Source organism: Falco cherrug, chromosome 4 (genome assembly GCF_023634085.1).
Source record: "Falco cherrug isolate bFalChe1 chromosome 4, bFalChe1.pri, whole genome shotgun sequence".
Taxonomy (NCBI): domain Eukaryota; kingdom Metazoa; phylum Chordata; class Aves; order Falconiformes; family Falconidae; genus Falco; species Falco cherrug.
In genome coordinates, this window is record NC_073700.1 from 38,952,796 (window position 1) to 38,969,618 (window position 16,823).

At 55.6% G+C, this 16,823-nt stretch overlaps 2 protein-coding genes across 4 annotated transcripts; both read left to right on the forward strand.

Moving 5' to 3' along the window:
• Nucleotides 1-430: 430 nt before the first annotated feature.
• Nucleotides 431-16,481, forward strand: HMOX2 (heme oxygenase 2). 3 transcript variants are annotated; one of them, XM_055708958.1, is made up of 6 exons: nt 431-561; nt 11,539-11,649; nt 13,082-13,199; nt 13,993-14,484; nt 15,480-15,600; nt 15,682-16,481. In XM_055708958.1, the coding sequence occupies exons 2-6, from the start codon at nt 11,567-11,569 to the stop codon at nt 15,804-15,806; spliced, it is 939 nt and encodes a 312-aa protein (XP_055564933.1). In that variant the 5' UTR covers nt 431-561; nt 11,539-11,566; the 3' UTR covers nt 15,807-16,481. The 3 variants fall into 3 exon arrangements, with proteins under 3 accessions (XP_055564933.1, XP_055564932.1, XP_055564931.1); XM_055708957.1 differs by lacking the exon at nt 431-561 and adding an exon at nt 6,596-6,740; XM_055708956.1 differs by lacking the exon at nt 431-561 and adding an exon at nt 8,054-8,076.
• LOC102047514 (zinc finger protein 501-like) lies at nt 435-6,451 on the forward strand. The gene is made up of 2 exons (XM_055708955.1): nt 435-561; nt 4,528-6,451. The coding sequence occupies exons 1-2, from the start codon at nt 471-473 to the stop codon at nt 5,709-5,711; spliced, it is 1,275 nt and encodes a 424-aa protein (XP_055564930.1). The 5' UTR covers nt 435-470; the 3' UTR covers nt 5,712-6,451.
• Nucleotides 16,482-16,823: the final 342 nt, after the last annotated feature.

The window sequence follows — 16,823 nt, forward strand, 5'->3', positions numbered from 1 at the left end:
AGCGCTGCCGGCTGTCCTGGCCGCCGAGGGACACCCGCCGCGGGACCCCGGGGACGGGGACCCCCCACAGGCGCCCTGCCGGAGCCCCCTGGCCCGCGGGGCGAGCCCTGACGGCGCCTAATCCCCGCGGCACCGGCCGAGCCCCCGCGCCGCCCGCCGGCCCCGCCGCCGCCATCTTGGCGCGCCCGCCGCGCCCGGGCGCCGCACGCCATTGGCCGTCGCCGTCACGTGCCGCCGGGCGGGCCGGGCCGCGGGTTCGGGGCCCTGGCCCGGGCACAGGGCGGCCGCGCGTCCTCCCCCGGCACCGGCTCGGTTCCTCTCCTCGGGGCGGCGGGAGCTGCCGGGGTTCCCCGCCGTGGGCCGGGAGCCCAGCGCAGCGGCGGGCTGCCAGGCCCCGAGTGCGAGAGCCCCTGGGCCCGCCGGAGCCTCCCCGTCCCGCCCCCCCGCAGGACCCCCGGAGCGCCGCAGCGATGATCTCCCACACGGACGGGAAGGCGGAGCCGTGGTTCACTCCGCTCCCTCGCCGCCGGGGGCAGGCCGCCCTGCGCGGCACCTGCGCAGGTAAGGGGCCGGGCCAGCCGCGGGGAGGGGACCTGCCCCAGGGCCCCCCATCCCACCGGGGCCGCGGGGCCGGGCTGCGCCGGGGGCCTCCCGGCTCGGCCTGCGCCGCCCCGGCGCCCGCGGGGGAGCAGGCTGGGGGTGGCCCCGGGCGCCCCCGGCCGCCCTGTGTGCCCCGCTGCCTCGGTGTTTCCCAGCCGCCCGAAGCCGCCCGTGTTTGAGCACCCGCCCAGCCTGCCCCGGGGAGCTCCGCAGCTTGTTCCGCCGTTCCGTGCGCCGCCGCCACCTGACGCCGGCAGTTCCCAGCGCGGAGCCGGCAGCGCAGGGGGGGACCCACCGCCCCACGGGCCACTTGTGTCTCAGAGTGCCCTGCCACATGCCCTGTCGGGGGTACCTTTTCCCAGCAGAACGGGCACTTGAGTCACCTGTACAGAAGCTCTTCTGTGCCTTTGGTCATTCGTGCCATGCCTCTTGTCTTCCCTGAAACGCAGGACCTGCTCTCCCCCTCGCACAGTCAGGGTGTGGGGTTCGAGCAGCAAGGCAGAGTCGCATTCTCTTTTCTTCTTTTTTTCCCCAACAGTCTTCAACATTTGACTAGCTGGTTTTGTCTGCCTGGGAGCTGCAGTGTTCCTCCCTCTGCTCTAACTCCAAGGTGCTATTCCTAAATGTAACGAGGACGTCCTAGGCCCGTCTTGGGATAGTGCAAGGGATAGACGCTCTTCTCCTCTAGTTTCTTATGTTTACCTGCAGTGAATGTCCCCTGTCATTCCACTGTCACCTGGTTAGTCAGTATTGTGATGCTCTCCCGCAGTTTATAGTCAGCTTGTCTTTAACCCTGAGTAACACAGAATAACCAGCAGGTGTTTCCACCACCCCGTCCCTCCCTTACTGCCTTGTGAGGGTCAGCCATCCCACAGCAGCTTAGTTTGTTGATTTGGGTGAAGGATGCTTGTCTTCTGGGAATGCCTTTGGACTCCAGATCTCCCTTTTGCTAAAATTGGCAACATCTCTGAAGAACTCCAAGTGGTTTGTGAAGTGAGACGTCTCTTTCCAGAGGCCATATCAGCTCTTCCCCAGTCTGCCGCCTTTGGCCACCTGTCCATTAATTCTCTTACTCCGATTTCTGTTTGGTTGCTTGGAATGTTGGGCCCCAGATCCCCCCTCGAGTGCTTTCTCTGGCATCACATCAGCCACTTTCCAGTGCCCCGACAGCGAGGTACCAAAGTCAGGAGTCCAGCAGTGTTGTGGGGTCCTGTGAACAGCCCTGCTGGGTTAAACCCAAGGTCTCTGTAGCTCCAAGCCCTGTCTCGGGGATTTGGGGACTGGCTAGAGGTGGATGCCAGGGAAAGGGATAAGATAAGCATACAGTGACACCTCCCCAGCAGCCTGAGGCTTACTCATGATGTTATTTTTAATAGTTCTCATGGGTTTCTCTTCTGTGAACTCTTGAATTCAGTGCCCGAGACCATTGCTGTGTCCTCCTGCTGCTGTGAGACAGGCCAGAGCATCAGCCAAAACTCTTTCTACTGCTGGCTTCTCCTGAGGAGAGATCCAAGGGTACCTTTAAGGTGATACTTAAATTGTCTCCCAGTATGTGTGCTTATTCTGTTTACCCAGAGCTTACCTTGTAGCTATAGCAGTGCCCATCTTAGGTATATCAGAGGTCTTAAAATCAATCCAGATCGGCATGGGCTGAGAAAGAACCACATTCTCCCTGTCTCTTTTGCTTACTCATTTTTGCCCATTCAGCCTTACTATTCCAGTATTCATTCCTCAGCATTGTGAACTTGCTGTCCTTCCACTTAAAATACCTCCAGCGAGTTCCTGTCAACATGGTTTTGATCAAACCCCTTACAGACAACTTGTCCTGGATGCCAGCGAAGATACCTAGTAGCTCAGAAGTAATAAAAATAGCTGTAGAGGTTGAGAGCTGGAGCTGTGGCTGTAATCATTGTAATTAGAAGCTTGAAACTCCTGACCTTCCCCAAAACCCACAGAACACCGTAGAAGACTTGATCCTCATGTACTTTGAAGGCCTTTTCAAGTTCTGTATAAAGAACCAAAATGCTTTGCAAGTACCAGTGCTAGCGCAGGCGAAGGATATCTGTTCTGGCACAACAGCAACAGAACAACTTCATCAACTTTGTTGTCTACTCAGTAAAGCTGACATACATGTCAAGAGCTTCATGCTGGTCTGCCAGAAATGTCCTCCTCTTATCCTGTTTTTGGATATCACCTTCCTCTTTTCCTCCAGGCCTGGACGGAGTAGCTGCAGGCAAATGGAAATGCCTTCGTGGTGAATAGCAAGGTTCCAGTTTCTGTTCCTCTCAAGGGATGATTTTAAGAAAGCTATACCAGGGAAGAAGTGCCATCACTACCACACCAAACTGCCACAAAAGGTATCTCAGGCTTTTGCTGTGAAATCATACTGTGATGTTTTCTTATACTGACTAGAAGGAGAAAGATTAAATATGTACATATATCAGTCTGGGTTGAAATTCTAGATTCTTTTTCCTTTATTGCATACTTGTGGTTCAGCAGTGACTCTCCTCTTCCGAGGTACGTGCATCCTTATCACAACTCTGCCAGACCACAGAAGTGCCTGTGGTTTGTAATCAATCCCATGCGACTGATAAGTTACCGGTTTATTTCACAAGAGTTTTCAGAAAATCAGGAGGTAGCCATAGAATCTTTAAGTAGACAGATCTGGAGGCCTGCATGTTTGTGGCTTTAGTCTTCTGCCTGTTCCATATTTTGCGTCTACATATAGTCAACAGCAAGTCGTCTTTCGCCCCTGAAAGTCCATATAAAGAGATCCTCTGGAAATCTGTTTCCCTGATTGACCTGTCTTAAAGCTGGATGCGATGCTTCTCTTCAGAGATGCACATTGCCATTTCTACATCCCATGTACATCCCTGTAACGTCCATTTACCCTTCCCTGACAGCAGAAGGGCGCATGCCACACTGGTCCTGTCTTGCCAGTTTAGCGTATAAGCCCTCAGTAAGCCTGCAGAGAGCTGCATGTCCCTGCTCACAGCAAAAGCCACAGCGTTGCTGGGCGTACGTGGTTTTGACCCTGCTAGGATGCTCATCCAGCCACATTAGAGCAGTGGGTTGGAAGGAGTCACTGCTCTGCGTAAATACCCTAGAAATCCACGCAAGCCCCTTGTCTTGGAAAGGCTCTGGGCTGACCTCGACGCTGCGCAGCATAGATTGATACTGGTTATGCCTCTGCAGGACTTTATGGGAATAAGAGGGCAGAGGTTTGTTCATGGCCTGTGTCCCAACAGCCACTCATCGCTTCAGCCAGTGTTACTTCCACTGGCTTGCACTACTGTAATCTTCCACGTTTGTTGGATTTCCTCAGCCTGTAGCCTGGATTCAGCCATGGAGGATCTTCAGTTCACCAACCACCTTTCACAACAGATCTGTTCTGCACCAATGGAAGTAGAAAGTTACCTTTATTTTGCTCCAAGGTTGGTGTAAGCCAGGCCCCAGGTGGTGTCCGTGCCTGATGCCTTAGGGCCGGTGCCTCCTTTGTGCATCTCCTCTCCCTCTGCAATACTAGCAGCACAAGAGCAGGGAGCTTCCATCTGTTGCAACCCAAGTAATGTTCTGCTGAGCAAGGCCATTCTTCGTGGCCCTCTTCTGACTCCCAGTGCAGCTTCTAATAACCTTTTCAGATACAATATCCTGGAAGAGCAGCTATCTTTCCCATTCGAGCACTAAATGTTTACTTCTAATGTACCAATAATTTCAGTAGATTCAGGTTCTGGCAAACCCATTCCAGGGTTTGTTCCTGTGAACACTCTGGAAAATCCACTGTGTAGTTTGGAGGGAAGTACCAGAACATTTTATACTTAAAAGTTTATCTGCTGAATGTTTATAATTTGGCCCCTTTTGATTTCCCCCTGTCCAAGGTTTCCTGTCCTGCCTGTGAATTCTCTCTGGATTCTCATTTTATTGCAGCTGAAGATGGGATTGTGAGCAAGAAGGAGGAAGATGCCCACCAAGGCATCCCTGAGCCAGTGGAGCACGAGGGTTTACCCTCAGGGCTCTCCAAGGAGAACAGTTCCCAGAGTCCTGCACAGGACCCAGTCCTCCCACGCAGGTCAGAAAGGGTTCAGAGACCTCTGGGGAAGAGGCAAAGCCGAGCGACGCTGCATGGAAGTTTCAGGAGGCTGCCAGACATTATCCAGCAGAGAAATCCTTCTGTGGGGAGACTGATGATATGTGGAGACTGCGGGAAGAGCTTCCGGGTGAGCTCCAACCTTGTCCAGCATCGGAGAATCCACACCGGCGAGAAACCCTTTGCCTGCACCGAGTGCGGGGAAAGTTTCCGGCAGCGGTCGCATCTCATCCAGCACCAGAGAATCCACACAGGGGAGCGGCCCTATGAGTGCTCCGAGTGCGGAAAGAGCTTCAGCATGAGCTCAAAGCTGATCCGGCACCAGGTAACCCACACTGGGGAGAAGCCCTACAAGTGCGCCGAGTGCGGGAAGAGCTTCTCCGGGAACTCACAGCTCGTCCAGCACCAGCGAGTACACACTGGGGAAAAACCCTACGAGTGCAGCAACTGTGGGAAGAGCTTCAGTGTGAGCTCAGCCCTGACACGACACCAGAGGGTCCACACTGGGGAGAAACCCTACGAGTGCGCTGAGTGTGGGAAGAGCTTCAGCCAGAGCTCCGAGCTGATGAAGCACCAGCGGGTCCACACTGGGGAGAAGCCCTACGAGTGCTCTGAGTGTGGAAAGAGCTTCACTGTGAGTTCAGCCCTCATCCAACACCGGAGGTTCCACATGGGTGAGCGCCCCTACGGGTGCACCGAGTGTGGAAAGAGCTTCACTGTGAGCTCCCACCTCATCCAGCACCGCCGCTTCCACACCGGGGAGCGTCCCTTTGAGTGCACGGAGTGTGGAAAGAGCTTCCTGTGGAGATCAGCCCTGCTCCGGCACCACCGGGTCCACACAGGGGAGAGGCCCTACGCCTGCGCTGACTGCGGGGACAGCTTTCGGCAGAGTGCCCATCTCATCCAGCACCGGCGAATCCACACAGGGGAGCGTCCCTATGCTTGTGCTGACTGCGGGAAGGGCTTCACTGTGAGCTCTGCGCTCCTCCGGCACCAACAGATCCACAGGGGTGGGGAGCCTTAGGAGGGTGTGTGGGGAGCAGTTAGGTCTGATACCTTGGGAGCATCCCTGGGGAGCAGAGCCCGGTGTCCCTCTCCCTCTGCTCTTTTAACCGCCCTGCTTGGGGAGGGTGAAAGCAGTTTCTTTTTAGGAGAATGAGTCCTAAAGGAGAGCTGTGGAAGAGAGAGTTGGTGTAAGGAGCTGAGTTGGAGGTTTGGGGAAGAGCGTGTGACACAGCCCGGGAAGGAGGTGGTGTTCCATAGTTCTTGGGAGAGGGACAGAAAGCAAGTAGTGTGAGGAGGCTGGCATGTACTTGGTAGTGCATTTTACAGGAAGGTAAATACCTTTCTTTTTTTTTCTGTGCACACACGTTTTGGAGAACTTATACAGTGACCCAAACGGACCATTCTGAAGCCTGCAGCGCTCTGCCTCGATGAAGAAAAGCTCGTGTGTTCCCTCCGTGCCACTGCTTGGTTTGGAGTTTCACAGTTACCTTCTGCAGCCCCTGGGCTGGGCCTGTAGCACAGAGGAGCCAACAGCCGGGTGTGCTTCACTTGTCCGTGCTGTGCCCCGGGCCTGGCCTGGCCGCCGTGCCCCGGGCCTGCCCCTCCGCAGGCCGAAGGCCCCACGGGGTGTCCGCCCCGGCCGTGTCTGAGCCTGTGGTACTTGGCGTCCACCCAGGCGAGGGCCCGCGCCCCCGCGCTGCCTGTTAATGATGCTCAATTATGTCTAAAACCGCCAAATAAAAAACACCCTTAACCGCCCGCCTCGCCGCCATTTTCCCCTCGCCGCTGGCGCCTGCGGGGCCCCACGCGCTGCCCGCCCACCGGGGGCGGGACCTGGCGCTGCGCTGGAGGTCGCGATTGGCTGACGGGGAGGCGAGGTGGGGAGGGGCCGACCCTACGGCTTTCACCAATCGGTGGCGCCGGCGCATGCCGTCCGTGGCTCCTGATTGGCCGCGACGTCACCGCTCCCCGTCCCGTGAATAGGGCAGGACGGCCGCGCCGGGCCTTTGTCTCGCGCCGCGGGGCAGAGGGCGCGCGGCGGCGGTGGGTGAGTGTGCGCGGCGCGTCTCCATGGCAACGCGGCCGGGCTGGGGGCGGCGGTGGCGGTGAGGGGCCGGGCCGGGGCCTGCGGGGCTCTGCCCCGCCGCTTCCCGGAGGCCCGGCTGCCGTGGGAGGCAGCGGGGTGGGCCCGGTGCCGTCCCTCGGGGAGGCGCTGGGCCGGGACAGCTGGCCTGGCCGTGCCCGTGCGCCTCAGCCCCGCCGGTGCGGGAGGGCCCGGGCCCGGCTCTGTCCCGCAGCCGCGGCGGGGGCTGTCGCGACCGGCTGGGCCGCCTTACCCTTGCCCCGGGCCGCCGGCGGGCGCAGGCGTGGTGACCACAGGCCGCGGCCGGTCGGTGCTGGGCGCCGCCGGTGCTGCCCGGGGCCGCAGCGCCCGCCGCCCGCCCCTGGCCAGCCGAGCTCCGGAGGCTGTGGGGCCCCCGAGCCCCCCGCTCCCGGGCGAGCCCCGCCGAGCAGCTGAGGAGATGCGCCCGGGCGGCAGCCCCACGCTGCAGGGGCTCCGCACCCATCCCTGGAAGCCGTGGCCGAGCCTGTCGCGACAGGAGCCCTGCGCTGGCTTCTCCCGGTGGCCTGGGGGGCGCTTGGCTCTCCTTGCCCCAGCTGAGCTCAGGGAAGAGCTTGGAGGGCGAAGGCCTCTTGCTGTCCCTACGTTTCTGTTGTTGAGGGAAACAAGTGGCTGATTCAAGCCTGGCGCTTGCCCGCGGCGGCTGGCAGTGCCTGTCCCTGGCGCTGCTCGGGGTGACCCCGGCACGGCTGGGCAGGCAGGGCAGGTGCTGCCTCTCCCCGCAGCAAAGGCTGTTCGATAGGTTCACGTGTGTCTGTCCACTGCCCTCTTCTTTCCCCCCAAATCTACCACGACTGACTGACTTGCCCCTTGCGCTGTTCTCCTAGCCCATGCGAGGCAAATCCATTCCTGGTGTGCTGCCTGGCACAAGGGCCCCTTGCCATGGTGCGGAACCGGACAAGGTCTGTGAGCGCACCGGGAGTTTCCCTCCTCTGTCAGTTTGTTGAGGTACTGGACTGTGGCTCGGCGGGGACAGAAGTAGTGTTTGCATGGGCACTGCTAGAAGTGTCTTGGACTTGAATTACTGCCTAAATTTAGGCTGTGTCCAGGTGAAGCCTTAAACGTACCGGGTGGGAACAGGTAATGTAGAGATTTATTCTGTGAGGCTCCGTTTCCAGCAGCAGCCAGTGCCAAATGCCTTCCCCGGCGGAGGAGCAGACATGAAGCTCTCCTGATGTGATTGCCAGGTTACCCCTGTCATGATTCCTTGCACTGCTGTACCTGGGCTTCTGGGGTTTGCCTCTGCTGCAGCGATGCTCGGGTAGCTGCAGCCACACTCTGCTTCTTGTTAAAGCCAGGATGCAAGCTCTGCATGTGGGCAGATACCTTGAAGTTGCATGCTAGGTGAACAGCAAACATGGACTCTGTACTGCCTGGGTGTTGTGAATTATTGAACCTCTCCTGAGGGTGCCCAAGCAGAGCCAGGACTTCCAGTCCTGCATCCCTGCAGCAGCAGCAGTGTCTACTTCCTTCAGGAGGCATAGGATTATTGGAATTGTCTTGCCACCCCAGGAAGAATGGTTGTGCATCTTGAGTGTGAAGCTTGCTGTGGAAATGGGTGTAGGGGCAAACTAATTGCTGGGTAGATGAAATGGGGGTGTTTTCTCTGAGGGTTTGAGCACCCATGGGTGAGAAACATGGGGAGTGCTGAGATGTTCTGTATCAAACATTCTCTCCAGTCCTGCAGTCCTGACACTTCTCACTGTTGGCTTTCTCCCAAGCAGGCTGCTGTCAGGTCACTGGGAAGGTATGTGTTTATGCTGAACATCAGCCGGGCTTGTGATGAGCAGAGCTCCTCGTAGCAACTGAAATGACATTCCAGCCTCTGCAGCGGAGGCAGGCAGCTGCTCAAACCTCCTTCTCGGTGTGTAGGACACTGCCTCTTTCAGAGGAGCAGAATGCCCCGAGAAACCAGGGCTTTGACCATTGACCAGGCTGTGGGCTTTCAGTTGCCAGTGTTTGAATAAAAGCAAAGATGTGTGGTGGCAAGAGAGGTGTAACGATTTTGACTTCCCTTCCTCCCAGTTCTCATACAATCCCTGTCCTTTTCAGTACTAGGGTGTTTGATTTATGCTGGCTTGTCTCTTGAATTCATGGCTCCTCAGGGAGGAGTCTGTACTAGAGACTGTATCAGGGAAAAATCTAAGCTTCCGTATTTTCCCATACAAGTGCTGTCCTCACCTCGGGCTAAGGGGACTGGTGTCATCACCACCCTGCGTATTGCTATAGAGATGAGCATGTCAGACGGCCTCTAAAAAAAAAAAGCCGTGGGAGGTACAAGTCTGAAGGTGCACCGAAGTCTGTAAATTACTCTTTGTGTGCTAACTGCTTCTTCCAACAGCTACTGGAACAGTCATTTGCTGTTCTAATCAGTCGTGCTTCTACACCACCAGTAACAGGCTTGGGTAAAGGCTTCTGAGACCCCATCAGATAGCCATTGTGTGGCGTGGAGAGCAAAGTTCCAGTGTTAGTGTGCTGCAAAGTGTGTGTATGGAGGCTCTAACAAGTAAGTTAGACATGTCTCGCACAATGATGATTTTGGGAGCCATGCTGTGTGTGTCTGGCCATTGGGAGCCTTGAACCATTGCTGCCAACTCCTAGTTGCTGAGACTTGAGCTGGTGTTTTCCTTTGGGTTGGATTTAACGTCAACCTTCTGGCTTCTTCCAAGGGATGAGCAGTGCTGAAATACTCTTTGTAGCTCTGCTCTCCCCTGCTGTTTTGTACTGGTGGCTGTTGCAGGCCTGGCAGTGTACAGGGGCAGCACACACTACCTCCGGGACTCTGGCTTTCTGGAAGTAGAAGATAAATTGGAACCAGTTTGTCTAGTTTAATTTTTGGTATCTCCATTTCTTAAGAAGTATCTGGCCTGAAGTAAGCCGAGCAGGAAACCAGGGTGTCATCAGAACTCATGTGTCTCTATTGGCAGGAGGCTAGCTGGCTGCGTTGCGAGGCAGGCAGGCTGCTCCCCACTGTGCCCATGACAGCCTCTTGGCAGAGCCCAGGCAGGTTATGTGCATTTCCCGCTGTGTGATGAGTGAAGGTAGGTCCTGCTCACTGACCCAGTGTGAACATGCTTGCTGTCTAGCGTGTGATCAAACAAACTGTAGAGCACCCGAACCTGGTTTCCTCAAATATCTCTGAGCCCTTGTGCAGGTGTGCCTTTCTGCCACGGCTGCATCATCCTGCCCTAAACTTATCCCGGGGGGGGCTGTGCCGAGCCCTGTTGGGTGGGCAGGGCAGTGGGGATGCAGGGCTGCAACCCCTAGTGATTTCTGTGGCTGCATCGCAAAGTAATGCATTCTGGTCAGCCCTCCCCTTGGGAAGGTTCTGTCAGGGTGAGCCCAAAGGCTGTGATCGCAGGGGAAACCTTCACCCCAGTGATGTGTCCTCCCAAAGGAGCACTGTGCCCAAGCTGGGGCCTCGCTGTGCTGCACCCAGGGGTGGGTGCTCAGACCCAGCTCCCAGTATCCCTGGCCCAGTCCTGTGCTGGAGTGTGGAGGGCAGCAAGAGTGGATGTAAAACAGGACTTGGAAACTTGCTGGTGAGGAACCAGAGGGCAGTTAATGTGTAACTGGTGTGAGCTGGGAGCCAGCAGCTGATGTGCCCCTGTGCTAATGAGCTGGGTGAGTTCGCGTCTGCTGGTCTGTTCTCCCAGGGCTGAGCAGCAAGCCTGAGGGTGCAGCCCACCGAGGGGGGCTGAACTGAAGTGGGAGAGCACGAGGGATGGCTCTGGTACGGAAAGTGCTTTCCAAAGAGCAGCGAGCAGCTTAGTTCCTTCCTCATCTGGCAAGGCTGCCTGTGAGATGGTGGGGCTGCTCCACACAAAGCTGATTACAGATCAAATTTATAAATGAGGTGGCTGGATTTCTGGCTTAATAGGGATGCTCAACTAATGGAAGCCAGGTTTTTTGCTCCTGCTTCCGTCTTGTGCATCCTGCTACATCTGAGGAGATTTTATTATTATTATTATTTTTCCTTTTTCAAAACAAGGAGGGAGAGCCCAGTTACTTCTGGGGTTTGAAGGAAACCCTGCTAAGCAGGAGAGGAGTGTATGAGTGGTAGCAGGAGCAGCCTACTTTGACTCTTGGTGGAGGGCAGCCCAGGAAAGGCAGAGCGGTGAAATCTGCCCCTGTTTTGAAAGTTCACGTACCCGGTTGCAGAGAAGGCTTTTGTTTCGTTGGGAGCTGCTTGACTTCACAGCTTGGCTAGCCTAGGTCACCACTGCTTTCCTCCAGGGGAGGCTGGTACTGCTGTGGAAACAAGGTAGCTTGTTCTTCCTCCTGGCTGGAGGAGAGGTGCTTCCCTGTCAGTTACTCGGCTCAGAGGCTAGCACGCGATGAAATACTTGGTAGCACCAGTGGAAAGTAGCAGATGACCAGTGCAGATGACTAATGTGGAGGTCTCTGATCATTTTAAGCCAGGAACCATCCTGACATGGGAAACCTAATGCAGGCTGCTGCTTTGCTGTAGGTCTCCTCTGAGGTTAGTATTTTGTGAACTAGGTGTTTGTGTTGAGGTACACCTGAGGTAGCTGAACCGAACTAGCAAGACTGCTTCCTTGGAAGTGCCTGGTGTGCAGTGGAAATGGCCAGTGGCTGCTTCTCGCTGCCCTGCCCGGGGGGAGCAGCTCAGAGGCTCCTTGCTAGGCTGCTCAGCATTTGGTACCCATCCCTTTGCGCAAGCAGCTTCCCTCTGAAACCCCTCTCTAATTCTGCCTTTCAGATTGTCTGATCTCCAGGACTCACCAGCAATGCCATCAGCTATGGAGGGCTCCGAGGGGGGAGAAGAAGGGGAAATCTTGCCCTATGAGGAAACAGAAGATGACAATGTCAGGTGAGTCCTGTCTCACAACATGGCACAGTCTTGGGCAAGGCAGGAGACCTTGCAGGTAAAGGAGTGGGTTTTTTTTCTCTTCATCTAAAAAGGAGTGAGGGGCTCCAATAGGTGATTAATCCAATATATGTGCAGTAAAATCTGTTTAATAAAACTATACTGGAAGGATAAAAGGGGTGGAAGGGAGTGATCTGGCTAAGGCTGACAACAAGCAGCAATATATTTAGAATTATTTTTTTTTAAGTCTCTACTATCGGACTCGCATTTCAGAAATGCTTTGACCATCTGGCTGTTGTTTGTGCCTTCCTGGCCAAGGTGAGCCAGTTTTCCATGGCTTGCTGGACAGTCTCATGTGATAGCAGCTTCTTGTTTTGAAAGACGACTCTAGAGGTGAACTCTGCTCCAGTGAGCTGCCTCTCTTGCCTTTGCAGAATACCCACTGCTCTAGGCAAGAATATTTTCTTGAAGGTTAGTTTTAAAAAAATTCATACGTGCTCTAAAAGCTAAGGCTGCAGACTTGGAAAACAGGCAAAGGTGAATAGGGTGCATCCCAGAATACCTAGATAGGCTGGTTGATTTCTCTTTGACTTGACAGGCTCAGCTTCATGAGAAGTTAATGCTGCCTGGCTCTCCTGGCACATCCAGGCCCTGTCCAGCCTGTTGGCTGCAGTATTCCTAAAAACTGTAAGGTGCACTTTGGCATAACTTTGAGAGCGTAGGTATTGATAACTCTGTACCAAGCTCCATGCAGATGCAGTGGCTATAATCTAAAATAGTAGATTTTAATATTTTTTTAGAAAGTTAACTTGTGGAAATGTGCAAAACCAGCGTAATTCAGGATAAAGAAAGTTTTCAAGGGTGTTCTTGCCCTGATTTGCCATTCAGTTCTCATCTCCACTCCAACAGTTGATAGCCAATGTGGAAAAGGTAGGGTCCTGCCTGTGTATGCATCTGCTCTTACCTGCGCATTTCTCCTTCTCCAGTGGCCAGGGAGGATACACCAGGGCTCTTGTGCCCTTTAGTCTGCCCAGTAGTTGCTCTTTGTATGCTCCAGGCATCCTTTTGTAGTATTGTTGGGGCTCACATGGATGAGAAGCAAAAGTAATGGTGCAGGGATCAGAGGATCCTTGGCAATTGCTTGAGCATCCTGGGTCCGAGCCCCTGCTAAGCCGCAGGCCTCCCAGAACGGCAGGTCTGGTTGGCACGTGGGTGCCCGCATCTGTGGAAGGAGCCTCTGGCTGCTGCCAGCCTGCCGCTTCCTCCCCATGGTGCCAGTGCCAGGCTGTGGGGCTGGCCTGAGGGATCCTACCTTGTACATCTCTAAACCGGGCCTGAGATGGTAGGGAGTGGGGGATTCTCCAAACGCAGCAGGGACAAACTCATTACTGCATGTGGAAGAGGGCTGAAAGGTGCTCTCCCTGTTTGCCTGCAGTCCCACTGACCTTTCAGAGCTGCTGAAGGAGGGGACTAAGGAATCCCATGACCGTGCAGAGAACGCTCAGTTTGTCAAAGACTTCCTGAAAGGACGGATCAAGAAGGAGCTCTTCAAGGTAAGCACTGCTCTGCTTCTGTGGCAGAGAAGCTCTTCGAAGCACCCAGTGACAGATGCAGACTGTGAGGCAGAGCCCACAGCTCTGTGTAGGGGATGGGGAGGGATCTAGTTTCTAGGTGGCACAGTCAAAACTACAGGAGTCCTTGTCCAGGGCTTCTGCCTGGTGTGCCCTGCTGGCCCCGCACAGGTTTGGTTGGGTGGGAGTGCTGGGCTTCTGGCCTCACATCTGCTGGCTGCTCAAGGCAGGTGTGGCTGCAGCACAGATACTGGTGGCATGAGCTGTTTGGGAGTGAAATCCTGGTGAGATCACAGCACTCTCTCCCTCCTCTGAAGTCTAGGCTGTTGTTCCTTAGACTTCAGGTTGGATTGCTTTCTCTTCTGTACAGAAGAGATTGTATTGTGGATCAGCCCGGTCAGATCCTTGAAGGTCTTGATGTATACAGTAGTCTCCTATAGCACAAGGCTGCTGGGGCTAGTTGTACCTTTTGGATGAAGTTTGTCCCTGTCCCTTGCTCTCCAGGTGACAGGAGGCCCAGAGCACACAGCTGCCAACATGAGACTGTAATTCTTAGCTCGTGCTCCGTAGGCATTATTGTTACGAACGTAGACAGAGAAGAACCTCCGACCCTTCAACTGATACCTGCCTGGTACGGGCTGTCCAGGCTGGTTTTGTGTCAAGCCTGGGGGTTTCCTCCTTGTTTACCCCAACTCCAGGCAGGGGGGAGTAGCCACAAGTTGAGATGTGCTGATCTAGTGAATGGCTTCTCACGTTTGCTATGCTTTGTCTGTAGCTGGCCACTGTGGCACTGTACTTCACCTACTCTGCTCTAGAAGAGGAGATGGATTGCAACAAGGACAACCCAGTCTTTGCTCCTCTGTATTTTCCTCTAGAGCTTCACCGGAGAGAAGCGCTGGTCAAAGACCTGAAATATTTCTATGGAGAAGACTGGAAAGAGAAGATCCAGTGTTCTGAGGCAACTCAGCATTATGTGGACAGAATCCATCATGTGGGACAACACGAGCCAGAGCTGCTAGTGGCTCACGCTTACACACGCTACATGGGTGACCTCTCAGGTGGCCAGGTGCTGAAGAAGGTAGCCCAGAGGGCCCTGAAGCTGCCCAGTACCGAGGAAGGGATCCAATTCTATGTGTTTGACAACATTTCCAATGCACAGCAGTTCAAGCAGCTCTACAGAGCAAGGATGAATGCTCTGGACTTGGACAAGAACACCAAGGAGAGGATTGTGGAAGAGGCCAACCAAGCCTTCCGCTTTAACATGCAGGTACGAACCCCCTTGAGCCCCTGGGGGGGGGGTGCTGCCGCTGTTGGGCCTGGAGCGGCTCTGAGGGCCAGGTTAATTCAGTCAGGCTGCTCATCCCGCCAGTGGTTTGGGTCTGAGACCACCAGAGCCCCTCCTTCTTGCGGGGGTGGGATTCTAGTTTAAATAGCTCTTCCACTAGCTTCTGGAGACATGGCTGGTGGGGGGCAGGAATTCCTCCCGTACTCCAACACCACAGCCGAGCTTTTGATTAGGACACAATCATGATGACTGCACTACAAGATTCCTGTGGGCTGTGTGGCTTTGAAGCACTGGGGGAAGCAGAGCTGCCGCTCTGAGACAGCCTCAAACAGTTTGAGCATGTTGCACTGCACTGGTTACAATTCATCTCCTGCCTCGCCTCCGACCTGTTGCCTAATGGCCACAGATGTCTATAGCCCCTTGTTCCTTTCATAAAACCGGACTGGGCTGCCACTTGCCCCAGGGGGATTAACTTGGCTCTTGGATGGGAGCTTTAACCTGTGCCTGGAGTAGGTCGGTGTTGTTTAAGCTGGCCAGAAAGGTGGTGGGATGTGGTTGGCTCCTTTGTCAGGATCCTTACAGGAACCCCTGGCAGCAGAGCTGGAGGGGCTGCCTGACCACTGCATGAGCAGCGGCAGCGATCCCCAGAGGGGCTGCAGCAGGGAGGGCAGAGCACGTTGCCTCGTGCTCCCACCTGCAGCAGGCTGGGAGGTGAGCAGCAACACGATGCTGCAGCTGTCTTGCTTCTGTGTCTGACTTGATGCTCTTGGAACAGGCTGTGCCCTCTCAGAGCCACAGCACGTGGCAGCTGTCACCACAGGCCTGCCTGGCGAGGCGCTCCGAGAGGAGTAGCACGTGCTGTTTTTGCGGGGAGGGAGGCGGGAGCAGCTCTTACCTGTTACCCAGATTGTTCCAGGAGCCTGGATGGAAGCTGCCTGGCTCTGCCCGTTTCATGCACTGGCTGTGACCACTTGCAGGTATTTGAGGAACTGGACAAGATCGGCAGGTCACTGACAGAAGCGGCCCAAGACGGAGGCTTTCCAGGCCACGATGGAAAAGGAGACCTGCGCAAATGCCCTTACTATGCAGACAAACTAGGTAGGTTGTGGGCAACAACAGAGCTGCCACGTGCAGGGCCCAAGACTCGCAGCGCTAACGGTGCTTTCTGTGTTCTGGCAGGCAAGGCAGGAGCTGGCTGCCCCTATCACACCACTGCAGCCCTGGCAAAGCAGCCCCTAGTGCAGCTGATCCTGGCGGCCTGCGTGGCTGTGGCGGCAGGAGCTGTGGCGTGGTACATCATGTGACGGGAAGAGCGGTGCGTGGCACTAAATGGTGGCAAGGGGAGAGGTGCGCCCTGTCCTTCTTCATACCGTTCCCTTGCTGTTGGTGGTGAGTTGACTGCAGGGTGGAAGTACAAAAATAAACAGGAATCCTGTGGGACTGTCAAAGAGACACTTTGCACACCAGTAATGCAAGCACTGTAATATAATCACATCTTTAGCTGACTCATGTACAGGGCCGCTGCGGTGCGAGGGTGTCAGGATTCCACTTCAGCACTGCCCTACCCAGGCTGGGGCAGCTTTTAAGGCTAGAAATGTCTCATCCTGTACTGGCAGGGGCTTCACGTGCTTGGCTTTTCATCTCCTTCCTGGGAGCAGTCACTGGAGGGAGTTTCCTGCCCTGGGCTGCAACCCAAGAATGTGTCATCAGCCTTTCCAGTGCAGAGCGCTGCATTTCCTATCGGGAGAAACTTTCAGCTGTGCCGCAGTGGCTGTGCCATGGGGCCACCAGCTCAAAGGTGCGTCCTGTTTGGGGCTTTGTCTAGGCCAAGCGACTCAAAGTGGAGGAAGCTCGCCGGGGTGTGGACAGGACCACGTGGGTGGGGGTATGAAGGTGAGAGGTGTGTACATCAGAGTTGTGCGCTGGGTTTTGTTTTTTTTTCTGAAGCCTTGACTGGAATAAAAAGCTGCAATGCTGTAGCTGGGGAAAGCTGCAAGCGCATCACTGGGAGAATGAGCAAACTGTGCCGTGAGCTGTAGGTCTGCGGGGGGGGCTGAGGAGGAGGCTGGTGGGGAGAAGCAGTGGGTACAGCCACCCTGTTGGACTTGGCTCTGATTCATGCAGTCCCAGAGATGCTCCTGCCCTTACACCCCACCCTGTCCCTCCTGCCTCCCCTCGGGTTCCCCCCAGTCCCTGCAGGGAGGGGACATGCTACCCCTGCTGGAAGGGCACAGCTGGGCCTGGGGCTTCCCCAGAAGCAGGGGAGGTGCTCTGGGCCACACAGCTGCCCCCTGTGCTGTGCTGGCCTGAGAAAGGCCCTG

What these genes read in the sequence shown, in the direction of transcription:
- LOC102047514 (XM_055708955.1), top strand. Translation starts at nt 471, where the DNA reads ATGATCTCCCACACGGACGGGAAGGCGGAGCCGTGGTTCACTCCGCTC. An exon ending in CCTGCGCGGCACCTGCGCAG is followed by an intron (nt 562 to 4,527) that starts GTAAGGGGCCGG and finishes ATTTTATTGCAG; the next exon opens with CTGAAGATGGGATTGTGAGC.
- HMOX2 (XM_055708956.1), top strand. An exon ending in CCTTCCGCTTTAACATGCAG is followed by an intron (nt 14,485 to 15,479) that starts GTACGAACCCCC and finishes GACCACTTGCAG; the next exon opens with GTATTTGAGGAACTGGACAA. An exon ending in TTACTATGCAGACAAACTAG is followed by an intron (nt 15,601 to 15,681) that starts GTAGGTTGTGGG and finishes GTGTTCTGGCAG; the next exon opens with GCAAGGCAGGAGCTGGCTGC.